Source organism: Hypomesus transpacificus, unplaced genomic scaffold (genome assembly GCF_021917145.1).
Source record: "Hypomesus transpacificus isolate Combined female unplaced genomic scaffold, fHypTra1 scaffold_84, whole genome shotgun sequence".
Classification (NCBI taxonomy): domain Eukaryota; kingdom Metazoa; phylum Chordata; class Actinopteri; order Osmeriformes; family Osmeridae; genus Hypomesus; species Hypomesus transpacificus.
The window spans coordinates 397,414-422,630 of NW_025814038.1; the positions used below are offsets into that span (position 1 = coordinate 397,414).

The 25,217-nt window shown below is 50.2% G+C and overlaps 2 protein-coding genes across 8 annotated transcripts in view; one reads left to right on the forward strand and one right to left on the reverse strand.

Annotated features, from left to right (window-relative positions):
* On the forward strand, nt 1-6,276 carry bcl7a (BAF chromatin remodeling complex subunit BCL7A). 4 transcript variants are annotated; one of them, XM_047017848.1, is made up of 6 exons: nt 1-186; nt 1,138-1,219; nt 1,497-1,593; nt 1,802-1,951; nt 2,785-2,900; nt 3,337-6,276. In XM_047017848.1, exons 1-6 carry the CDS (start codon nt 95-97, stop codon nt 3,409-3,411), a joined length of 612 nt encoding a protein of 203 aa, XP_046873804.1. In that variant the 5' UTR covers nt 1-94; the 3' UTR covers nt 3,412-6,276. The 4 variants fall into 4 exon arrangements, with proteins under 4 accessions (XP_046873804.1, XP_046873805.1, XP_046873806.1 ...); XM_047017849.1 differs by having other exon boundaries at nt 2,788-2,900; XM_047017850.1 differs by having other exon boundaries at nt 1,802-1,942.
* Nucleotides 4,273-25,217, reverse strand: part of clip1b (CAP-GLY domain containing linker protein 1b) — a 24,525-nt gene continuing 3,580 nt past the window's right edge. For 2 of the 4 annotated variants that reach the window (XM_047017843.1, XM_047017842.1), the window contains exons 5-23: nt 24,928-25,052; nt 24,620-24,821; nt 24,251-24,448; nt 23,988-24,091; nt 23,815-23,875; nt 22,553-22,657; nt 21,327-21,488; nt 20,639-20,734; nt 20,324-20,381; nt 19,906-20,003; nt 19,743-19,817; nt 15,087-15,193; nt 11,828-11,873; nt 11,471-11,514; nt 9,951-10,005; nt 9,494-9,659; nt 8,536-8,588; nt 8,090-8,202; nt 4,273-7,774 (exon numbers count right to left, since the gene is read on the reverse strand). In XM_047017843.1, coding sequence (XP_046873799.1) covers nt 7,540-7,774; nt 8,090-8,202; nt 8,536-8,588; nt 9,494-9,659; nt 9,951-10,005; nt 11,471-11,514; nt 11,828-11,873; nt 15,087-15,193; nt 19,743-19,817; nt 19,906-20,003; nt 20,324-20,381; nt 20,639-20,734; nt 21,327-21,488; nt 22,553-22,657; nt 23,815-23,875; nt 23,988-24,091; nt 24,251-24,448; nt 24,620-24,821; nt 24,928-25,052 — 2,103 coding nt within the window. In that variant the 3' untranslated portion in view covers nt 4,273-7,539. The remainder of the gene's footprint in view (nt 7,775-8,089; nt 8,203-8,535; nt 8,589-9,493; nt 9,660-9,950; nt 10,006-11,470; nt 11,515-11,827; nt 11,874-15,086; nt 15,194-19,742; nt 19,818-19,905; nt 20,004-20,323; nt 20,382-20,638; nt 20,735-21,326; nt 21,489-22,552; nt 22,658-23,814; nt 23,876-23,987; nt 24,092-24,250; nt 24,449-24,619; nt 24,822-24,927; nt 25,053-25,217) is intronic. The other 2 variants (XM_047017844.1, XM_047017845.1) reach the window with 2 other exon arrangements.

Sequence of the window (25,217 nt, forward strand, 5' to 3'; positions counted from 1 at the left end):
CAGGCGCGCTTCTTCTTTCTGTGCGCTCTACTGAGTGTTTGCATTGTGTCTGAATTGCCGGCGAGCTTTAAAAAATATTATACCCACCGCGGCAATGTCGGGCAGGTCGGTCCGAGCCGAGACCCGGAGCAGGGCGAAAGATGACATCAAGCGGGTTATGGCGGCTATTGAGAAAGTACGAAAATGGTAAGAAAGAGGAAAAAGCCCCTGTTCGTTACCTAACACGAGAAAACCTGTCTTGTTGGGGGAGGAGAGAGAGAGCGAGCGAGCGAATGTATTCGAAAGACGGGTCATTTTGAACGGATTTTTGGGGCAGATTACTCTCGGCTCAGGTGCGCCGAAGCGCACTCGTACAGTGTGGGACTAAGTAGTGTAAAAAAAGCTACCAATGACATTATCATTTTAGTCGATTCTCCGCCAAGGTTTAATGTGGGTTGAACCCAGAAGCCATTTCGTTGCAGTCACATGAAGCCATTCCTTTCTCCAGCCCGCTGTTGTGCTTGTGTTGGAGCCGACTGTGCAGGGGCACCGGGACGACTCAAATCACTCAATAACACTCACTTCGAAACTATATGACGACGGCGCTCTTGAGTCGGAGTAGTTTAGTCTGCCTGGAGTTTTAAATTAAGCGCTTTCAGTCGCCCTGTAGGTCGAATAGAGATTGCGCATGGTGGGGGTTGGGAAGGGAAGTAGGCTACTGTAGGGCTACACAATGACTCAGTCTTAGGATTTTAGAATTAAAGTAATTGTGTTTTTTTTAGGTCATAGTAATACCACAGTGATATATTATACAACAAGAGACGTGTAGTAAATATCGTTATTGTTTTTACATTTCCCCACCTAATGCTATCACCCGTTATGTCTGATTTGAGACATTGTGTTCCAATGTACAAATCTAACATAAAGTGACTGTTACTGAAGTTAGCAGATTATGCATGTTTTGTTATTAAGGAGTTCAAACGTTTCAACTACCCTTTTAGTAAAAAAAAAAAACGAAAATATATCTTATAATCAAATCAATTATTGTTGTTTTATTATGTCTCAGTGGCTGAAACCCTAGCAGCAGTTACATAATTTGTTTCAAAACACTACATGCGTGTTTGATGTTATTTATTCGAACTTGTCTTTCACACACAGGGAGAAGAAATGGGTGACAGTAGGGGACACATCCCTGCGCATCTACAAGTGGGTCCCGGTGACAGAGCCCAAATCCGACGATGTATGTCCTCAATACCACAGCCATGTGCTTCCTTCAGTGACTAGTTATCACAGCGGCAACCCACCAACACTCATGTACATTGTATTGACCTTTGTTGATTATTATAGATTGTGGATGATAGTGTTCAGAATCAGGTTTATTGCCAAGTGAGTCACACAAACAAGGAATTTTCTGTGGTGGGTTGGTGCATACAACAGGTACATATACATAGGGAATGCATTTGTTATATGTGATATTAATAGGACATGTTTTGCTTTTTTAAAAATTTTTTTTTAAGAAAAACAAGAACAAGAAGAAGGGTAAGGAGGAGAAGTATGGTTCGGAGGTGACCACCCCAGAGAACAGCTCCTCTCCAGGGATGATGGACATGCATGGTGGGTGACACTTCTGCGTGTGTTGATTCGTCTCCCGACCCCAAGTCAATCCTCAGAGTAATGGAGTCAGGGCAAACACATCGGGAAATCCATCGAGAAAATCCTCCCCCCGTTCCTGTCGCATCAGAGTTGTTCTTCTCGTGTGTTTGCCCCTCGGCGTCGGACGAGGATTTGATGACAAATAACGGTCAGTGTCTCTCTCCCTCAGACGACAACAGCAACCAGAGTTCCATCGCCGACTCCTCCCCTGTCAAACAGGAAACCAGCTGCAGCACTAGCCCCGCCCCCGAGCCCAGCGTCGCATCCCAACGCGAAGGCAGCGAGACCAAGAGTGACCAAAGCCCTGACAGTAAGAGGGGTCAGTTATACACACACACATACACAAGTTACACACACACACACGCGCACACCCCAAGGGTTAGGTGAAGGGTTAGTAGTTCCTGCATCCTGTCGTGTTCTGGTGAAACACGCCAAAGGTGGTTTATTGATAGTGAAAAGTGCTCCTTCATTACTCATTGGATAGATGACGAGGAGAGTTAATCATTTATAAAGTTCTGCCCTTACCAGAGGGGATGTAGAGAGGGGCAAATACTTATATCCTGGTTCCTGCTGTGTGTGTTTGTGTGTGTGTGTGTGTGAGAGAGAGGGAGATGGGGGGGCAGCAGCTGTGACCATGTCTGCTCCCTGGGGGCTGTAACCACCAGCCTTCCCATCTGCGCTTCCACTAACAATACCATGGTGCTACAAACCTCTTTCTTTCCCTCTCTGTCCATCTCTTTTTTTTTCTTTATCTTTTCTCTTTCTTTCACTCTCTTTGTCCCTTTCAATTCAATCTCTCACTCCTCTGAGCTTTACGCTTACTCCATCTTCTCTTGTGTTCTTCCCTCCTTCCTTCGCTTTTTCTTGTTCTCATACTCTGGCACGTTAAATATTAGCTCTAAAGTTAATTGTGACCCAGTTATAAATCAATGCATCCCTCTAAAAATATATTTATCAAAAGGCTGTGTGCAGTTACCCCATAATACCACACAGTGGCATTCAAGTCTTATGTCCCATGACACTGGATCCCCCAAAAAAACTAAACACACATGCGATTTGTAAGTGTGGTCTGTACACAATAAACAGAAGAACGTTTCAAATGTCTTGATCAGATGATATTGAACTGATCCAGGATGATTGTGTGTTGTCCAGCAGGCAAGAGTCTCCCCTCCACAGAAACCTCAGAGAGACCAGCAAGCGTGAAGAGAGACAGCCAGTCTTCCTCAGGGGAGAAGGAGCCATCAGACAGCAGCAGCAAAGCCACTCAGGTAGTTACTGTTGCTCTGTGTCTGGGTAAGACACACACGCTTCCTTGGAAACCACGGAAACCGTGTTCATTCCTGCTCCTTGAAAAACTTGTCTGTGCTCACCTCATGCACGATGTGTTGGTCCCTTTTGTATAAGGGTTAAATACATTTTTAACATTAACAAAATTAAATGTTATGTCAATGTACTGTCCAAAACAGTGGCCTAACATTCTCTATTAACTTATGTTATTTGGATTCTAGAAAATAAGAGTGCAGTACTTTGTCATGAAGTAATGGAGTTTGTGGCTGGAATTGAAAAAGGAAATTGGTTTATTCTAAATGCACGTGTGTGTCTCTAGTGTAAAACTTGTGCAGTATAATTGGTTAGATCCAGTTGTTTGTCATCTGACGAGGTGGTTTGTTTTGTCTGATGAGGTATGTTTGTTTTGTCTATAAGGACCTGGAGCAGGAGGCCCCACCAACCAAGAAGAGCAAACAGGAGTCTTCGTCTCAGGACACAGAGGAGAGTTAAATGTCCCGCGCTAAAATGTTCCTCTCCTCCATCCTCTCCTCCTCTTCTGTACCTCCCTCTGTAGGCCCCCAGTCTCTGTGGGAGAACGGACATCACCCCTCCAATCCCCCTCTCTCTTCCCTCACCTCCTTCCCACCAGAGGGAGAAGGAGCTTCTATCTCTCCCCCTCCCCCTCCCTCACCCCCCTTGCCCATTACAGTCCTCTGTAATAGAGGGAGAATGGACATTTACCTCTTTTCACTGAACCCTCCCTGCTTCCTCACAATCTCCCTCTCACTAATGCTAATAGAGGCTCTGGTCAACTGGCTGTAGTCCCCTCTGTGACCAGCGGTGGCGCTGTGTGCACAGGCCAGCACACGAGGAACACTGACCTGCACCTGTGACTGAAAACACACTGATGATGGGATGTGACGCTGGAACCCACACATCAATCAGATGACTTCTACGCAAGGCCTCTTTAAACCTCCCACTAACTCACCTCCTGTTGGTCCAAAAATCCACGCTGGTTTAGAATACATTTAGTCTTATTATTTTACCCAAACAAATATTTCTTTCTTTTTTTTTCTTTTCTTTTTTTTCGCTCAGGAGGGTCAATGCACTGTTAAGGAATATCACGATCTATCACAGATAGTTTTTGCTGCTGTAGTGGATTTCTTTTTTTCTTTCTCCATGTTTCTTTTGCCAGTTGTATTTGATCAGCTAGTTAGAAAGAACACAGGTACTGGTGGAGTTTCTGTCCAAGAGTAGAGGCAGGCTTGTGTTACCATGGTTGTGTTACCATGGTTGTGTTACCATGGTTTTGTTACCATGATACAACATACTTAGTAGGTCAAATGGCTTAACGACATTTTTGGTGCCATGTTTATTTTTTTTGTGTATTATATATATTTTTTGCCTTATATTTTTAATAGGTCATTATTGAAGTGACACTAATAATTTCATTCAATACTTACATTCATCTCTACAGTTAAATGTTAATGCGTTAATTCGTTAATGCAATCTTTTTTTAATTTTTTTTTATACCCGGTGGAGATCTTCCTGTAAACAGTGGAATCTCCTGCTACTCCTGTTGCTAGTCAGTTTCAGCTTCAACTCCCTAGTTTTACATTACAATGTAGTCGGCTTCAATAAGAAACAGGCTTAAACTGGCCCGCAGGTTACGGTTTCTGACTTGGTCCGCCGTTTCCGTCAACTCTGTAAATGTACTGTGTGTTACTTTTAACGATTTTACCTATAAACAGCGCATAGCCCTCAGCGGGGAAGCGGATCTTGTCATTCGAGGTCTAGCTCCCTGCCTCTTTTAAGGTGCTGTCTTTTGGCCGAATCCGTAGGTGTAGACGTGACACTAAAACAGATCTTCACTTTTTTTTCGTACTTCTATTTCCCATTGATATCACTCTGTGGTGAATGTGAAAGTTAGCGCAAGGATTCGGCCATATGACCTCCAATGTCCAACCTCAAACCTATTTATATGATTTGGGTGCATCAATTAATATAAACATGTTTATGTTCCATTAAATAAGTTTCACTGCAAGTCAGTGACTGGACATGGCAAAAATGAGCATTACTTGATCAGATGATGCCAGTGGACAGATCAAATCATCAGTTGCATGGATGGATGGAGAGAACTTTTAACTGTCTCAGTTTAGAGGGTGGCTTAGCATATACCTCATTCCCAGTCCATCAGAGCTGGTACTAAAGATGCTATGTATTAACATTAACCGTTATAAAAGCATTATGTTCACTCAGTAAAAAAAAAAAAATCTCATTTATGTTTTAGCTTTCACCGGATTGAGCCAATTGCTTAGTTAAACTCTAAATTCAGTGTGTAGAAAGAAACCGCGACAGAGCTGTGACATGACAACACGTAGGCTATCATCTGGGGGACCATGTTTCAGTTTAGAATGATCTTGTACAGATTTATGGTTTGGTTTGAATTATTTATTCCATCAGTAGTGCTTGGTTTTTTATCATGTTTAATGGTTTTGTTTTATTAATAAAAAGTCACAAAACATTTACCTCACGGTTTCAGTGTGTGCGTGTTCAAACTTTGTGCTTTGAGAATTATTTAGAGAGGAGTCTGAGGTGAGTGTTCAAATTTTTTTGTGCGCTTCAGCTTTCTCAACAACTCTGCTTTTGTGTTTCACTCCCAAATATTTGAGCCTGGACCTCATAAAATATAAAGCATTCTATTTCAGCTTCCTCCTCCCGTCAGGGGTAATGGATCTACGTATGAATGAATCATGAGAAGGTCCTCAACTGATCGCTGTGTGAAACGGAACACAGGTTAAGTTGGCCAGAAACATCTCCGGACCCCCCAGGTATAGACAGGAGCAGGAATGCTGCACCCTGCCTGGGGCTTTTGTCGAACCAAGCGGCCAAGGACCATCAGCCCAGCTCTGCCACATCAGTTTACCCAGAGGAGGAGGGGAGACCCAGGCTCCTTTCTCAACACTCATCTGGGTCTCTGCGAACACCTCCCGGCTCTAACTAGTCAATCGTTGTCGTTCTGACACACTGGAGAGACGATCAGACAACCCTCTTACTGTTCGTTTCATAGCGTTTGTATTGAACCATTAAGAATATACAATACATAGAAAACAAGGACATGAATACATTACAGTTTCATCTTTAGAGGGTTTTACGAATGCAGCTTAGCAAGTTATGACCCGTGTACAGGTGATGCATTGATCAGATGGAACATTACATAGAAAACAGTGTACCAATTAGACAAATCACTTTAGTAGAAATAATCGTCAATGTGCTTTTGGAGTCAATGTCTTTACAAGTGAATCTGGCTCCGAGGGCAGTGCATCCTCGTCAACTCTCTCAAATGTTCTCAACAGGGCCAAAAAAAATAAAACACTTAAAAGACGCGTCTCGTTTTGATGGCGTTGTGTGAGTGCCCTTTTTTCCCTTCTGAAAAACATCTGATCGATATTTACAGTACACAGAAGAGTATTAGTGTCATTGGTTAGTCACACCTATTATATATGGTTACACTGGGAGATTCAATATGATCCAAACTTGTGCTTCAGTACATAACTCTAATACACATGACTATACAGATCCAGTTTGTAAAAGACAATACATAAGCAATACATACAAATGAGACAGCAAAATACTTATGTCTTTGACCATATAAAATAACTTAGTGTCAGTTTATGTCTTGGAAAGGTTTGAAGTGTTTCCTGTATTGTAAGATATAAGGACATTTAAAGTTTAGGAACATTTAAAGTGAGTAGTGCAATAATAAGTAGCCGATCGCTCATGTGCTGTAGCGTTCACTAAGGGTTAAGCTTGTGACACCTGTCTACTGTCAGTGCTAGTACAAATACAGGTGTTATTGGTCCTGGCTATATCCCTACCGGAGCACCCTATTGGTCCACGTTAAGTCTTAGATTCACCAAGCTCGCCAAATAAAACCAACACCAATCACCTAATCCCCCACAGACGAAAGTGAAAATAAATGTTTCAAAAGATGTTATCAACTGATACGTGCCGTACAAAAAAAAAATCTAACCAACATACAAAACTACTGACTAAGTGCTCAGAGCTGATTCCTTTTCTCCCCAACTTCAATATTGCACCAAAGCAGCATATCTAGACGAGCAGATTTCCCGTATCCCGTTCTGTCTCCATGGAGGGGAACTCCCATCGCTATTCGAAAGAATGGTCGTTTGGAGGATGTGAGAGTAGGATGGCTGTAATGGACATGAATACAATATAAAAATACTTGTGGGAGGTGTGGTGTTTTGGCTGTGCCTGTGCAGGGCCTGGTACCAGGCCGGTGGGGAGGAGCTGGGTGTGGGTGAGTCAAGGGGGCTGGAGTAGCACGCATGAGGTAGTGCAGAAGGACGCGAAGGGAAGTACGCAGTATACAGGAGATGGCTGAAGGAAGGGAATGAGAAGGGCCAAAAGAGAGAGGGTGTGGGGAAGGGATGACAGAAGTGGGGTTGGTTGCAGACCGTGGGTCTGGAAATTTCTAGAAGGTGTAGAGGGTTCTAGAAGATGTAGAGGGTTCTAGAAGGTGTAGAGGGTTCTAGAAGGTGCAGAGGGTTCTAGAAGGTGTAGAGGGTTCTAGAATGTTCTAGAATATGTAGAGGGTTCTAGAAGGTGTAGGGGGTTCTAGAAGGTCTGGTCGTCGTTGCAGGAATCGGTGGCGTGTCCGAAGGCCTCGCAGATGTCGCAGTAGGGCCGCTGGTCGGAGGGGTTGCCGTGGTGGGAGGAGTGGGGGACCGAGTCGGGGCTCTGGGCCTGGGTGGGGCAGTCCTCCGTGTCGTGGAGGTCGAAGCAGTCGCAGATGTCGCAGAAGAGGCGGGGCGGGGGCTTCTTCTCCCGCTTGGACAGCCCCTCCTCTAGCCTGGGGGGGAGATGAGGGGAGGGGGAGAGTGAGAGGGTGAGAGAGGGGGAGAAAGGATGAAAGAGAGTGAGGGAGGTTGAGAAAGTGAGGGAGGGTGAGAGAGGATGAGGGAGGATGAGGGAGGGTGAGAGAAAGTGAGAGGATGAGGGAGGGTGAGAGGGTGAGGGAGGAGGAGAGAGGGTGAGGGGATGAGGGAGGGTGAGAGAGGGTGAGGGAGGGTGAGAGAAAGTGAGAGGATGAGGGAGGGTGAGAGAGGGTGAGAGAAAGTGAGAAGATGAGGGAGGATGAGAGAGGGTGAGGGAGGGCGAGACTCACCCGTCGGTGCCATCGTTGCCGTTGAACTCGGCCAGCACCATTTTCTTCAGCTTGACCTTGAGCTCCTCGTTCTTCCTCTGCAGGTCCACGATGACGCTGTTCAGGAAGTTGATCTGACGACAGGATGGGAGAGCAAGTCACACCAGCGCTACACCACGTCCACAGGATAGAGGAACCAGGGCACCAACACAGCCAAAACTGTCCATCTAACTGAGTGTCCAAATCTTGTTTGATTTTAAATCTAATTGTTTCTTGTATCTTGTGACTTCATTTAAGTCAACGTTATTTAAAGAAATCTTATCAAGTAAAATGTTCTTACTTGACTGGCAGCCAAATGTACTTGTTTTAAGCATGACTAAGCTCATAATTAGTATTTCTCCCCTTAAATGTGATAGGGCGTTTTTGCAGTGAAGAACCGGATGTGTGTGTGTTTCTGGTCGTCATACCTGACCCTCCGCAAACTCCTTCTCTTCTCTCAGCTGGTCCAGAGCAGGGTCACCTGCGGGGTCACATCACAGTCAGCACACCCAGCCAGGACACCGTGACCTTACCACCTCACCACAGCCAGGACACCGTGACCTTACCACCTCACCACAGCCAGGACACCGTGACCTTACCACCTCACCACAGCCAGGACACCGTGACCTTACCACCTCACCACAGCCAGGACACCGTGACCTTACCACCTCACCACAGCCAGGACACCGTGACCTTACCACCTCACCACAGCCAGGACACCGTGACCTTACCACCTCACACAGCCAGGACACCGTGACCTTACCACCTCACCACAGCCAGGACACCGTGACCTTACCACCTCACCACAGCCAGGACACCGTGACCTTACCACCTCACCACAGCCAGGACACCGTGACCTTACCACCTCACCACAGCCAGGACACCGTGACCTTACCACCTCACCACAGCCAGGACACCGTGACCTTACCACCTCACCACAGCCAGGACACCGTGACCTTACCACCTCACCACAGCCAGGACACCGTGACCTTACCACCTCACACAGCCAGGACACCGTGACCTTACCACCTCACCACAGCCAGGACACCGTGACCTTACCACCTCACCACAGCCAGGACACCCTGACCTTACCACCACAGCCATCCTGTCTAGCCACACAGGTCGACGGAAAACATGGTCGAGGTCGACCTTTGTTTTCGTCAATCTGTTCCCAACCACCAGGCCACATCTTACCCAACAACCTTTAACCCATCACCAGCTGGGCCTAGTTTACATTTATCTACCACATTTACTTTACGACTAGATACATTTGCACAGTGTTAAGAGGGAAGCTTTATACATTTCAACAGCTACATTTCTCATTCCAAAGCACACCAATCTAGGACGATTCCGCGGTACCAAATCACTGGAGGCCAACTAGTTCACCTGAAGACGGGACTCCACTGTCTCCTCCCTCGGACGCCTGCCTTCCCAGGAGCCTCTGCTCCAGGCTGTGGACGCGTGTCTGGAGCTGGGTCTTGTCCCTCTCCAGGGTCTCCACGGCAACCTGCAGGGTCTTCGCCATGGCGTTTTCACCCCGCAGCACGGCGATCTACAGAGAGAGGCGACGCGGGTGAGAAGCCGTGCCAGGAGAGGCCGGCGTTCATCGTGTCTGGTGAGGATGAAAGAACCTTGCTCCAGGGAGAGACGGAGGCTTCCCGAGGAGGCTTAGCGCATGTGTGTCTGCACACGTGTGGAGACGTTTATCTGAGTGTGTGTGTGTATGTGTGTGAGAGAGAGAGAGAGGTGTGTGTGTTTGAGAGAGTCTGTGTGAGAGTATGCGTTTGAGTGTGTGCGTGAGAGAGAAATGTGTGTGCGTAAGAGAGAGTGTGTGTGTGTGTACCTCGTTCCTCAGTGTCTCCAGCTCCTTCTCCTGCTCTTGATGTGACAGTGTTTCCCTGTGGGACCAGGAACAGGAGAGCTGTTAGCACAGAGACACAGCCCTCCCAGGCGGAACAGGAGAGCTGTTAGCACAGAGACACAGCGCTCTCAGGGGGAACAGGAGAGCTGTTAGCACAGAGACACAGGGCTCTCAGGCGGAACAGGAGAGCTGTTAGCACAGAGACACAGCGCTCTCAGGGGGAACAGGAGAGCTGTTAGCACAGAGACACAGCGCTCTCAGGCGGAACAGGAGAGCTGTTAGCACAGAGACACAGCCCTCTCAGGCGGAACAGGAGAGCTGTTAGCACAGAGACACAGCGCTCTCAGGCGGAACAGGAGAGCTGTTAGCACAGAGACACAGCGCTCTCAGGCGGAACAGGAGAGCTGTTAGCACAGAGACACAGCGCTCTCAGGGGGAACAGGAGAGCTGTTAGCATAGAGACACAGCCCTCTCATAGTTCCCGCTGTCTAAAGCCATAACTGAAGTAGAAGTTTTTCATTAAATCACACTTCTCTCAAACTTACTAACTTGTTAAGCTATGCTCAAATAACAGGCCTATATGAATACACATGCTGAATTCCCAAGGACTATAAGAGGGAGTATCAACCAAAATAAAAACTATGGATTAACCTGACAGTGCACCTTTCACTTAAGTAGACTTAGGCCACATCCGGGAGCTTTGACGTTGTACGCTAAATAAAGCCTGTGTCCTGGGCACAACCATTCTGTTCACGGCACTGAACACAGAAAACCTTTCACTGTTAACGTCAGTGTGTGAATCAGGCTGGCCAGTGACCTACTGGACAGCCTGTCTCCCCGCCTGCCTGCCTGACTGTCTCTTTCCCTGCCTGACTATCTGTCCGCCTGCCTGTCTATTCATCTGACAAGTCACCCCACCTGACAGCCTGTCTCTCAGTTTGATTGTCTCCCCTGCCATGAATATTCACCTGAAAAGCCAGGCATAGTATCTCTATCCAGAGAAATTAGTTCTGCTCTAATTATCCGTCCCCTCATCATTCGCCTCTGGCTAAAATAACCTTTATATCTCTTCTCTCCCTTCTCCCGTTTTAGATCATCATCTTTGCTGTTTTCCCTCTCTCACAACCTCCCCACTCTCTCTCGTTCTTCTCCTGTCTCCTCTCCATCCCTCTCTCCTCTTGCGACTCGCCCTCTGCTCCATCTCTCCAGTCTCATTAGCAGTGTGAGAGAGATGTACAGCATTAAGGAGAAGGCCTAATCCTCAGATCACAGGGCGGAGGGAAACGAAGCTGTGCTAACACTGGAGGATGAACGCTGGAAAGGATTCGCAGACCGCAAACATTCTCACCTTACCCTCAGGATCTAAACCTGAGAAACGAAAAGAGACACCACTAGCTACAGAGAGTTAACTGAGGGACTGAGGCTTGACAAATACGATCCAAAACCCTGTCACCTTGTTTAAAAGCACGCGGGACATATTTCTGACATACTGAGGGCCTCACCTGTCTCTCATGTCGGGCTGTTGGTGGTTGTGCTCCACGTCGTGCTGTAAAAGGACAGACACACACACACACACACACACACAGACAAGACAGGACAGATACACACACACAGACAAGACAGGACAGATACACACACACACACACAGACACACAGACAGACAGACAGAGATAAACCCAGGTTAAACCCCTCTGAGCTCCAGTACAGTCACAGCAGGTAGACAGTCCTTTCTGTGTGTACTCCTCCTGTCCTCTATAAAACCCAGTCTTCACATCTGAGTCACAGTAACATGCAGATAGGTCATGCATGCTATGCTTAACATCTCTAATGGGGTATGGGGGGGATTTGAACCATCCTACCTCCTCTGGACGCTGAGACTTCTGAGAGGCCAGCTTCAGCTCCTCACTATGAACAGAGAGGGGGGGGGGGGAAGAGAGAGAGAGACAGAAGGAGAGAGAAAAGAGAGGTGGGGGCGGGGGGGGAGGGATTAAAACAGAAAACTTTAAGTAAACCTGATATAAAAACAAATCAAACACTGATGGGAGAGACCGCTTCCAGGCTGGATCATAGTGCTTCACCACGGCAGTGCTTCACTACAGCAGCAGTGCTTCACCACGGCAGTGCTTCACCACGGCAGCAGTGCTTCACCACAGTAGCAGTGCTTCACCACAGCAGCAGTGCTTCACCACAGCAGCAGTGCTTCACCACAGTAGCAGTGCTTCACCACAGTAGCAGTGCTTCACCACGGCAGCAGTGCTTCACCACAGTAGCAGTGCTTCACCACAGCAGCAGTGCTTCACCACAGTAGCAGTGCTTCACCACAGCAGCAGTGCTTCACCACAGCAGCAGTGCTTCACCACAGCAGCAGTGCTTCACCGCGGCAGCAGTGCTTCACCACGGCAGCAGTGCTTCACCACAGCAGCAGTGCTTCACCACAGCAGCAGTGCTTCACCGCGGCAGCAGTGCTTCACCACAGCAGTGCTTCACCACAGCAGTGCTTCACCACAGCAGTGCTTCACCACCACAGCAGTGCTTCACCACGGCAGTGCTTCACCACGGCAGTGCTTCACCATGGCAGTGCTTCACCACCACAGCAGTGCTTCACCACAGCAGTGCTTCACCACAGCAACAGTGCTTCACCACAGCAGTGCTTCACCACAGCAACAGTGCTTCACCACAGCAGGAGTGCTTCACCACAGCAGTGCTTCACCACAGCAGTGCTTCACCACAGCAACAGTGCTTCACAACAGCAGGAGTGCTTCACCACGGCAGCAGTGCTTCACCACAGCAGTACTTCACCACGGCAGCAGTGCTTCACCACAGCAGTGCTTCACCACAGCAGTGCTTCACCACAGCAGTGCTTCACCACAGCAGCAGTGCTTCACCACAGCAGCAGTGCTTCACCACAGCAGTGCTTCACCACAGCAGTGCTTCACCACGGCAGCAGTGCTTCACCACAGCAGTGCTTCACCACAGCAGTGCTTCACCACGGCAGCAGTGCTTCACCACAGCAGTGCTTCACCACAGCAGCAGTGCTTCACCACAGCAGCAGTGCTTTACCACAGCAGCGCTTCACCACAGCAGCAGTGCTTCACCACAGCAGCAGTGCTTCACCACAGTAGCAGTGCTTCACCACAGTAGCAGTGCTTCACCACAGCAGCAGTGCTTCACCACAGCAGCAGTGCTTCACCACAGCAGTGCTTCACCACAGCAGTGCTTCACCACAGCAGCAGTGCTTCACCACAGCAGCAGTGCTTCACCACAGCAGTGCTTCACCACAGCAGCAGTGCTTCACCACAGCAGCAGTGCTTCACCGCGGCAGCAGTGCTTCACCACGGCAGCAGTGCTTCACCACGGCAGCAGTGCTTCACCACGGCAGCAGTGCTTCACCACGGCAGCAGTGCTTCACCACGGCAGCAGTGCTTCACCACGGCAGCAGTGCTTCACCACAGCAGCAGTGCTTCACCACAGCAGCAGTGCTTCACCACAGCAGCAGTGCTTCACCACAGCAGCAGTGCTTCACCACAGTAGCAGTGCTTCACCACAGTAGCAGTGCTTCACCACGGCAGCAGTGCTTCACCACAGTAGCAGTGCTTCACCACAGCAGCAGTGCTTCACCACAGCAGCAGTGCTTCACCACAGCAGCAGTGCTTCACCACAGCAGCAGTGCTTCACCACAGCAGCAGTGCTTCACCACAGCAGCAGTGCTTCACCACAGCAGCAGTGCTATGGGTCCAGGCTGTGTAATCCCAGCCCCCTGGCACGTACACACACACACGTTCAACAACATCAGAGCATCAACAGAACAGCATCCAGCTGTTCTCCCTGACGAGATGTCTCTGACGGCACAGAGCTGCACACACACACACACACACACACACACACACACTATAGTCTGTCTCATACACATACACACACACACTACGGCCTCTCTCTCTCCCCCTCCCTCCCTCACTCCTCTGAGGTCACCAGGAGCAGGGCGGCCATGTTGGAGCCAGGCTGTGCTGGATGCAGGCAGGATTGCGTAACTTTCCCAGAGGGCTGGGGTAGGACGCAAAGCTTTTTGAGGATGGAGTGCAAGTGTGTGTGTGTGTGCCAGTACGTGTGTGTGTGTGTGCCAGTACGTGTGTGTGTGTGTGCCAGTACGTGTGTGTGTGAAATTTCTCTCTACACAAAACTGGGTAATACAGCAACAGGTTTCAAAATAGGAATTATTTGTGGAGAGATTTGAAAGGACATGCGTGTCTTATTCAAGGAAAGGAGGCGATAAATAGCCCTCCTTTCATCTCCTGACAGAAGAGATGGATGTCATTCTGTCCTGTCTCTTCTCTGGGCTGTAAGGAAGCTCTCGTCTGGCCCAGCACCGCCCCTGCCGGATGCACACTGACGTGTGTTGTTCAGTCATATCCATCTGTCCTCTGTCGTCACAGCAACGGGCTTGGATGACTCACAGGGGGCTTGGCTGCATAAAGATAGGTCTCCCACGACACACACACACACACACTCTCATAGAACACACATGCACACGTGTACGGGACAAGCACACAGACTCATGCATAGCCTTCCTGCACACACATGCATACATAATGACCTGCACACACACACACACACGTGTGCTTGACTATTCTCCCGGGGCTCATCTGCTCTATGTTGTGTCATGACATATTCATAGCTCTGACATAAGTTGCGCAATCCAACGTGTTGCCCTTTCCTGCATGATTCCACACTGTCCTCCCACTGTGCATGCATGCAGAACCATCCACTGTGGCACTCTAGAACCATCAGCTCTAGAACCATCAGCTCCAGAACCATCAGCTCTAGAACCATCAGCTTTAGAACCATCAGCTCTAGAACCATCAGCTCTAGAACCATCCAGAACCATCAGCTCTAGAACCATCACCTCCAGAACCATCAGCTCCAGAACCATCCAGAAACATCAGCTCCAAGAACCATCAGCTTTAGAACCATCAGCTCTAGAACCATCAGCTTTAGAACCATCCAGAACCATCAGCTCTAGAACCATCACCTCCAGAACCATCCAGAAACATCAGCTCCAAGAACCATCAGCTTTAGAACCGTCACCTGCACAACGCTGGCTGTCACCTTCACTCTACTCACACTTCCTTGCAGAGGGTTCCGATGCGCTGGTTCTCCGAGACGCTGCGCTGCTGGGACAGGTGGAGCTCCTCCTGGGATCTGGAGTGTTGCTGCTTCACAAGCTCCAGCTGAGGGAGGGAGGGGAGAGAGGGAAGAGAGAGAGGGAGAGAGAGAGAGAGCTGCTTTGACAAACATCAAACAAGCCACATCACTGGAGGATAAAGCCCTTTTCATGGTTCTTAGTCACACACGTTCCCCAGTGAACACAGACCAAACCCATCCGATTTTCTGTTTGTCAAATAACAGTCAGCATGTGGGAGTTGTTTCTATACTAATAAAGGGAACGTGTGTTTGTTGGGTTTTGCTTATGGCAAAAGGACAATATCCTGGAGAATTCACATCTTCCAGACCCATCAGGAGAAGAGAAATTCTGGGACAGCAGATATAAGGCAGATATGACAGCTAGCAACTCGAGAGATTACCTCGAGAGATCATCTTGAGAGATCATCTTGAGAGATTGTTTGTATTCCCAAAGAGGCTGTGCACAGGGGAGGAAACTGTCTGTTGAAACCCTTAACAAACCAGTTTAATCTGGTCTCTTAAGCCCACTGTGAGAAGCAGGCGCCGAATATAGCTCTGTTACCAATTTTGGATTCCTTTGAGATTTCCACCACGATATTAGAATAACAGATATCAGTCATGTGGACGTTCAGCCGTCAGAGGTGAACATCTTCACAGCTTCTGTCCTCTCCTGCGAGGGAGACAGGCTGCTTCCTACAGTAGAGCTCTTCCATCAACCCTACACACACACACACAACCACCCTGAACAAGAGCTACGACCAGACCAGCTCTGAAAGAGGACAACTTAACGATTGAATTCTTACTGACGCTGACGGCATTCAAAGTCAATGGAAATTGGAAATCCATATCGATGCGTTCGCTGGACCGGAATGAATAGTGCTCTATCTGATGTCATCGTGATTCCTCTCATGTCACGGCTTCTTTTTTACTGTATGTGAGAGGAGATGAAGGATTCTGTCGTTTGTTTACATCGCGAGGCCAAGAAACACATGGAACAGAACACACACTCGTACACACACACAAACTCTTCTGCGCTCTCCTCTATGCTGTCAGACTGAGAGTGACGTTGTGTGTTTAGCCTCTGGAACAGATGGCTCAACTAGACTTCTGATGACTGAAGCCTATTCATGCTGCACAAGACACACACACACACACAAAACAAACAGACCCAAATTCCTACAACAGAATAAATGATCTAAAAATAAACCGGCACCAATGACAAATTCTCCTCAGAAAAAAAAAACCCCAACAAGCAGTCTAATCTGTCTGCCAGCTGTGTCACACACCCTGTCCTGTCAGACGGACCACGAGAGGAGAAGGAGGGAGGAAGAAAGGGAGGAAGAGAGGGAGGAGGGAGACAGAAGTGACAGGGGGCCGTCCAGCACAGACAAGCCCAGCGTGGTTCTTCACAAGCAGGTAACACACAGCTCAGCACCCTCCCCACAGCACCCTCCACACAGCCTCACAGCTCAGCACCCTCCACACAGCCTCACAGCTCAGCACCCTCCACACAGCACCCTCCACACAGCCTCACAGCTCAGCACCCTCCCCACAGCACCCTCCACACAGCACCCTCCACACAGCACCCTCCACACAGCTCTTAGACTGCCTGCGCGTGCCTGCAGGTTACCTGGCAGTGAGAGGGCTAGCTGCTGCTGGGCTAGCTGCTGCTGGGGGAGAAGCCTTGCTGGAGAGCAGCTAGGTCCATGCCCGGCCGGCTGGCTGTCCTCACTGTCCTGGCTCTGGGTATGCCAGCGAGAACACAAACACACACACTCTCTCTCTCTCTGTAGCAGTCTGCTAATGTGCTTCCCTCTCTACAGCACACACGGACTAACGCATTCATGCCATCAATAAACCATCGGATCCCACCCCCTGCTGTGCACGTCTGACAGAGGGAGAGAGAGAGAGGGTGAGAGAGAGGGAGAGAGCTGCCGTTACACATGCGTTGGAGCGTATCACCCTCATTATGTAAGCTGATAAGCTCCTCCCTCAACCACCCCCACTCTGTGCTGGGCTCTCTCTCTCCCTCTCTCTCTCTCTCCCTCTCTTCCTGTCTCTCTCTCCTTCTCCCTCTCTCCCTCGCTTCCTGTCTCTCTCTCTCTCCCTCTCTCTCTCCATCTTACCCACCATGATGACCAGCACTCCCTTTATCTCCACCAGCATCATCTCCTTCCTCCCCAGCGCTCACCCAGTCTAAATGAGGCCGCTGGTGATTTGGAGATGAGTCAGAGTTGGGTCTCAGGTACCAGTAAGGAGCCACACAACCAAATGTCTTAAGTGTCTCCGTCCGTCCCTTCCCCCCCCCCCCCTCCCTCCCTCTCCACCTCCCTCCCTCTCTCCCTCTCTCTTCCTCTCTGTCCCTCTGAGATAGTCTATGTCTTTCCTGGACGTAGTTTTCTTCTTCAGACCACAGCGGGCTGAAGTGACACAGGTCACCCTCAGACAGGTTTGATCACCTGTTTAACCATGACCAAAATGGGTCAGCTGTGCTTCACACACACACACACACACACACACACACAGACACACACAGACACACACAGACACACACACACACACACACACACACACACACACACACACACACACACACACCGACATGTGCATGATTACATCACAGCCTGTGGGCACACGGGAGAAGAGAGGAGACAGTCCTGAGTGCATCCCTAATGTGGTTCAGGAAGATGCGTGTGTGTGTGTGTGTATTTATGCATGCGTGTGTGTTTGCGTGTGTGTGTGTGTGTGTGTACTCTTCACTCTCCATGTCAGTCTCACTTTAAAAGGATTTTTATATAATCTGATAAATGCTAAATCTGATCTCTGCCTCAAGGCCTCTTGATCTTTATCCGCCTCTCTCCCTCTAAAACTCTGACTCTGTCGAGTTCAATCGCCTCAGTCACACGCAGCAACCGAGCATGACATTTGTTTAATCGGTTTCTGGTCGAGGCACAAAGTGCCCAGCAGCAACTATAAAGCTCTTTTTTGGTGAAACTATTTTGGAAAATTGCTAAGTGTTTTTGTGCTGAAGGGGGATAGCAGAGCTCCCAAATTAAAAAAGACAAATTGATTGTGTGTGTTTATGAGTGTGTGTGTGGGTGTGTTTGAGAGTGTGTGTGTATGTTTTAGAGTGTGTAAGGGGTGTGTTTGAGAGTGTGTGTGGGTGTTTGAGAGTGTGTGTGTTTGAGAGTGTGTGTGTGTGTTTGAGAGTGTGTGGGTGTGTTGTCCACTCTAATCCTCCCATCTCTATTTCCCCTGGTGTCATCACACTGACCATAAGGAACAAACAACCAGCTGGCTTCACTACGGCCCAGCCACGAGGAAGAGAGAGAAAGAGAGGGAGAAAGACAGAGAGGGAGAGAGACAGAGAAGGAGAGAGAGGAGAGACAGAAAGAGGGAGAGACAGAATGAGAGAGGAAGGGAGGGAGAGTGAGGGAGAGACAGAATTAGAGGGAAAAAGAGGAGAGGGAGAATGAGAGGGAGAGAGGAGAGGGAGAATAAGAGGGAGAGGAAGAGAGAGGAGAGACAGAATGAGAAGGAGAATGAGAGGAAGAGAGAGGAGCAGGGAGAGAGGAGAGACAGAATGAAAGGGAGGAAGAGAGGAGAGAGGGAGAGGAAGAGAGAGGGAGTGACAGAATGAGAGGGAGAGAGGAAGAGAGGAGAGGGAGAGAGGGAGAGACAGAAAGAGAGGACAGTCAAGGCTACAGGTAAACATAGAAAGAAAAGATGACGGAATGAACGAAGGAGTGAATAAGAGCGAGGAGGACGAGAGCGTCAGAAATCAGAGAGCGTGGGAGATAGCTGGTAGAACTGGTCACGAAAGGTGGAGTGGTAGCCAACACTTCCACTGTCATAAAGCCATAAACAGCCCCTGAGGTAAACCTAATGTCAACACCAGACAAAAAGATTCCTATGTACTATATAGACACTAACATAGAACACATTAAATCCTGCTTTGCATGCCAAGGGACACGGTCATAATTGTCATAAGCCAGATAACACGCAGGAACTGCTATAGTGATGAGCCTGTGTTCGGGATGAACCAAACTCATCTTTTGCATGGGCCACAGAACTGCTCGATGCAAAGTGAGGTGCAGTACTCATATCACGTGCAAATATGGCTAATATATCATATGGCGTGCAAAAGTGTAGGTTGAGAAAGTACAGTGATGAGTTTGTTCCATCTCCCACTCTCCCTCACCCCCTCTCACCCTCCCTCACCCCCTCTCACCCTCCCTCACCCTCCCTCACCCCCTCTCACCCTCCTCACCCTCCCTCACCCCCTCTCACCCCCTCTCACCCTCCCTCACCCCCTCTCACCCTCCCTCACCCCCTCTCACCCTCCCTCACCCCCTCCCTCACCCCCTCTCACCCTCCCTCACCCTCCCTCACCCTCCCTCACCCTCCCTCACCCCCTCTCACCCTCCCTCACCCCCTCTCACCCTCCCTCACCCTCCCTCACCCTCCCTCACCCACCCACGTACAGAGCCAGCTGACCGCAGCATCAACCTGCTGTCTCCGTGCTCAGTAAAGAACCAGCAGCTCCAGAACCAGCAGCTCCAGAACCACCTTCACACATCAGGACCACATCCTCACCTGAGCCTCCAGCGCCACCTTTTCATTGGTCAGCTGCTCTTGTGACTGGACAGAGTCACCTGAAGCTTTAGTGACCTGGAAGAGGTTCACCAGAATATTATTAGATTATACAATTCATTATACTTTATAAGTGACTGATATTAGTGTTCACACACACACACACCTGTGCAAATCTCTCTTGGAGGTCTTCCTCCCGACGCTTGGTTTCCTCTCTGTGGGTCTGGAGGTCTCTGCCCGCCTGCTCCACACTTCTCTCCAGCTCTGCCCAAGACACACACACACACAGAGTAGTCGCTGAGAGATCTCATGATAACAAGCCTGAGGGACTGGAGTCAGATGGCTGAGCGAGTCGGGCTAGAAATCAGAAGGTTGCCGGATCGATTCACCGCCGTGCCAAATGACATTGTGTCCTTGGGCAAGTCACTTCACTCTACTTGCCTCGGGGAATGTCCCTGTACTTACTGTAAGTCGCTCTGGATAAGAGCGTCTGCTAAATGACTAACTGTAAATGGACTGAATTCCTACTGGGATGTGTGCAGTACAGAGACACAGTGGTGCTAGGGGAGGTTATGTATGGTTACCTTGTACGCTTTGTGCTTTCCTCTTGTTCTCCTCCTCTGCCGTTTCAAGTCGTTCTCCCTGGAAAGGTGAAGGAACGAGAACACAAACTTCACTCTACAGCCATAGCACTGAACTCAAAATCGCATTTTATTTCCCCATGAGCTAGCCGTGAATGATTAACTACAATCTGAGTCCCGTCTGCGAACACAACATCCTCAAACCTGTGTCTCTCCACCTAGAGGGAGCAGGGGGAGTGTGTGCGTGTGAGTAGCGTGTGTGTGAGTAGTGTGAGTAGTGTGTGTGTGTGTGTGTGTGTGTGTGTGTGAGTGTCCCACCAGGTAGGTTAGTTTTAGCTCCAGGGAGCTCTTGTCCTGCTGTGCAGACAGCAGCTCCTTGTGCTTGTTCTCCAGATCCACACTCAGCTCACTGATCTGCAGAGGACAGGGAGGGCGGGTTAGAGACACGCACACCACACACACACACACGGACACACCACACACACATGGACACACCACACACAAACCACACCACACACACACATGAACACACCACCCACCCCATCACACAAACACAAAACCTAGGTCTCTCAGGCCAGGCCTGAGGGCTGTGTGGAACTAATGAATGAAGGCAGCTCTCAGTGAGGTTGGGATGAGTCACCAGCTCTAAGAAAACAAACCAGTCCACCTTAAAGGGCTCCAAATGAACTCAAACCAGTCCACCTTAAAGGGCTCCAAATGAACTCAGCACACTGTGCCTGTGAAAACCTGCGATCCAGTCAGAAACCACTGCAGCAAATTCTACCATAGAGACGCTCATACCAGGGGCGTAGCCTGAATCATCTTTTTGTGTAGGCCTGGAAAAATATGGATTTGCAGTTTTTGTAACTTATTTACTTTGCGATGTGCATACTTTTCCAGAGATATTTGTTTTTGGGTAGGCCTTAGAACAAATTGGCCTACCCCTCGGCTACGCCTCTGGCTCATACTGAGGTTGACGCAAAGAGACCCCCCCCCACTCCCTCACCTTTCTCTCTTGCGACTGGGCCTGGGCTTTGAGGTGGCTGAGCTGCTCTTGGGACAGGGACACAGCGCCCTCTGTATGCTGGGAGGACCTCAGTCTGCTCTGCAGGTCGTCCAGCTCCCTCTCCAGCTCCATGATGCGGGAGCGCTCAGACACAGTGGCCACCTGGCAGGGAGAGGGTAGTCAGAGCGCTGGAAACCCCCCCCCCCCCCTCCCCAAGGCCGACCTCTCCAGCGACACCCAACAAATCTGACGACAAGTAGCTAGATTACGTGATGACGTCATACGTGGCGTCAACCCTTTAGATCTGTGGATGAGTTAAGTACACAGATCTGACCGAATACTTCTGTAAACGTTGGGAACGCTAGAACACTAAGAAAGGCAAAGGTGACGTCATTCACAAATCTGTAAAAGGTTACTTTGTTGCATTTTTACAACGAAAATGGAGATTGCTAAAGTAAACTTTTTAAGGCCAGGGCAAACCCTTTAGGTTACTGATCAGAACGACTTTAGCTACGTCATCAAACACAACCCGTGATTAGATCGGTGACCTGGCCTCAAGCAGGGACATCCTCACGCCCCTGTCCCCCCCCCGCCCCCACAACCCTCACCCCTGTCCCCCCCCGCCCCCACAACCCTCACCCGTCCCCCCCCGCCCCCACAACCCTCACCCCTGTCTCCCCCCCGCCCCCACAACCCTCACCCCTGTCCCCCCCCCGCCCCCACAACCCTCACCCCTGTCTCCCCCCCACCCCCACAACCTTCCTCTGTCCCACCCCGCCCCCACAACCCTCACTCCTGTCCCCCCCCGCCCCCACAACCTTCCTCTGTCCCACCCCGCCTCCACAACCCTCACCCCTGTCCCCCCCCGCCCCCACAACCCTCACCCCTGTCCCCCCCCGCCCCCACAACCCTCACCCCTGTCCCCCCCCGCCCACACAACCCTCACCCCTGTCCCCCCCCGCCCCCCACAACCCTCACCCCTGTCCCCCCCCGCCCCCACAACCCTCACCCCTGTCCCCCCCCGCCCCCACCCGTCCCCCCCCCACCCCCACAACCCTCACCCCTGTCCCCCCCCGTCCCCCCCCCCCGCCCCCACAACCCTCACCCCCATCACTGCCGCAAGCAGTGACACATGCTGCATCATGGACATATCAACATCTTTATATTATCGTCACCCAGTCCTGTCGTGTTGGAGCATTATCTGGACAGAAGATTCCGGCATTTACCCTAGTGTCCTCTAAGTCCCTCTGGAGTTTCTCAGCTTTGGTCTTTTCAAAGAGCAGGTTCTGCTCGAGCTCCTTAATGAGGGCATGCTCCAGTTTGGTCTGCGTCTGTTAGTAAGAGAGAGGAAGACGAGGAAGAGAACACACCAACGCCACGGCGACATGCCGGCTTCATGCCACACACAGGGACGGGACGGACCGTGATGTCAGAGGTGAGGCCCGGACAGGAAGCTCCAACCCCCCGCGGAGGGATTCAAACCTCCGACCCCCACCACGCAACCCTCCATCTGGACTTTAGGACAGGTAGTGTTCTGTTCTAAAGGTTTTTTTATATCGAATTGGAACCGTTTTCTGTGTTTTATTACGGTTCTGTTAATCTGTGGTGCGTACTGTGTTCTGAGGAGTGGTGGACTGTTGGTGAAGGTCACTCCCAGCTCTCAGAAACACTGCAGGCTTCAGACAGCCTTACGACCTCTGACATCACCATTCATCCCCTCTTTCTCTACTCCCAGGCTCCTCCCCCTCGAGGCTTCCCCATCTTGCACAAGAGAGGGGATGGAGATTATTTTTTAAATGGTGAGAAAGGAAAGAAAGAGAGCTCGGGAACAGAAGACAAATTGGAGGATGAGGACGAATAGGACTGGGGGTCAAACATCAGAAATGAGAGCGAAAGAAAGCAAGTTACAGGATGGAATCAAACGAGAGAGGGGAAGAAAAGGGTGACTTGTGAAGGATGACAGAGGTGGAAGTGATGACAGAGGAGGAAGTGATGACAGAGGAGGAAGTGACAGCTACATGACTGAAAGATGGTAAAAAAAACTAGGCAGGAACACGGCAAAGCTTGATGAACGGCTGGACAAAGCATTTTTTTCATCAGACCAAGCAAACACAGTAGTCTGTCTGGTGACATCTAGCACTGTGTTAACAACCAGCTAAGAGTCTTGTAACAGAGGTCAACAGCTCAGTTTACAAGTCATCAAAGAAGCAAGTCAGTGATGATGGGAAACAAGCTGAATTGGCGTTAATATCAACAGAAAGTTGAAGACATAGAAAGCCAAACTGAAGCTGTCAGTATACACGCCTCAACATTTGCCAGGTGCTGACCTAAGCAAACACAACTCTGAACCAGACTTGGGGCCCTGGGGTGAACCAGAATATTCTAGATAAAACGACCACCTGACAGACAAGATGAGTCGTAGAGGACACCCAGAGCTGGAATGTTGACAGTTTCTATTTGAATCCGTAAAGACGAGTCCCATCTTTACCTCCAGGTCTCCCTTGGTGATGCAAGCCTCCTCCACGCTGAACTGCAGGTCCTCCACTTTCCTGTTCCGAGAGAGAACAGGGCTCAGCTCGCTCTCTCCTCCAGAGGAACCCGACAGAACGCCGGCACACCCGAGAGGAGAGAGAGGAGCGTCTCCACCTCCCGGTCACCCACCTCTTCTCCTCCTCCAGCTGGTTCAGCAGCTCCACCTTGTCCCTGTCGGCCGTCTCCACCAGGACGCGAAGCTGGTCCAGCTTGGCCTCCATCTCCAAGGCGTACTGACACACACGCGCAAAACACACACACACAGATCGATGGAGAAAAACACGTCAAAACCTTCAGGTGATGCCCAGCGCGAAGCAAGCTGAGAAACATCTTGGTGGTCAAGCTAGCAGGCTCCCCCCCCCCCCCCCCTCTGTCCCCCCCCCCCCTCCCACCTGCTCCTGCCCCTTCCTCAGCAGCCCCAGCTCCTGCTGCACCTCCCCGGCGTGGCTGGTTGCCTTGGCGACCTCGCAGCGCTCCAGGTCCCTCTCGGCCAGCAGCTGCTCGATGTGCTGCTGCTTCTCCTTCAGCGCCTCCTGCAGCGCCGTGGTGCCCGAGATCTTACGGGCGTAGCGGGCAGAGGTCTCTGTCAGCTGGGGTGGGTGAGAGGGGAAAGGGGGAGGGTGTCAGAAGTATGAGCAGCGCAGAGAGAGACAGGGAAGGTTCCGCTCTGAGATCGATACGTGACTGTGTTTGTGTACTGTGCGTGTACTGTGTGGGTGTGTATTGTGTGTAACGTGTGTGTGTGTGTGCGTGTGTCCCACCAGGCCGGCCCGGCTGGGCTTCCCGCTGACGGAGGAGGTGACGGAGCTCAGGGAGCTGATGGAGGAGACGCTGGGGCTGGTCTTCATGGCGGACCTCCTGTGAGAGGACTTGGTCTTGGTGGGCGTGGTGCAGGGGAAACCGATCCGCGTCACCTTGTGGACGGGGGCGAACAGGCCGTACCTGGGCAGACACTGGAAGTACCTGAGGGAGGGCGAGGCCACGTGAGAACACTGGAAGCTCTCTCCTACCACAGCCAGCGGAGGTGTCATGACATCCCTCTCCTCGCCGGGCGGTGCTCTCCTCTCACCTGGTTCCTGCCACGGCGCCGTCGTTCTTGCCCAGGGGCTCATCCAGCTCCACCCCACACCACTCCCCCTTGGCAAAATCCGTCTCCCCCAGAAACTTCACCACCCCTGCCTTGGTGCCCCCCACCTGGCCACAGGACAGAGACAGAGACAGAGACAGAGAGAGAGAGAAAGAGAGAGAGAGACATAAACACACTTAGTACACATTCATGTAAAGGGTCCAGGAATATATCTAACAGGAATATAACAGTAATATATATAGGACTATAGGAAATATATATATAATATATAT

Coding starts and splice junctions, on each gene's coding strand:
- bcl7a (XM_047017848.1), top strand. CDS start 95: ATGTCGGGCAGGTCGGTCCGAGCCGAGACCCGGAGCAGGGCGAAAGAT. Junction 1,220..1,496: donor CAGAGCCCAAATCCGACGAT/GTATGTCCTCAA, acceptor TTTTTTTTTAAG/AAAAACAAGAACAAGAAGAA. Junction 1,594..1,801: donor AGGGATGATGGACATGCATG/GTGGGTGACACT, acceptor TCTCTCCCTCAG/ACGACAACAGCAACCAGAGT.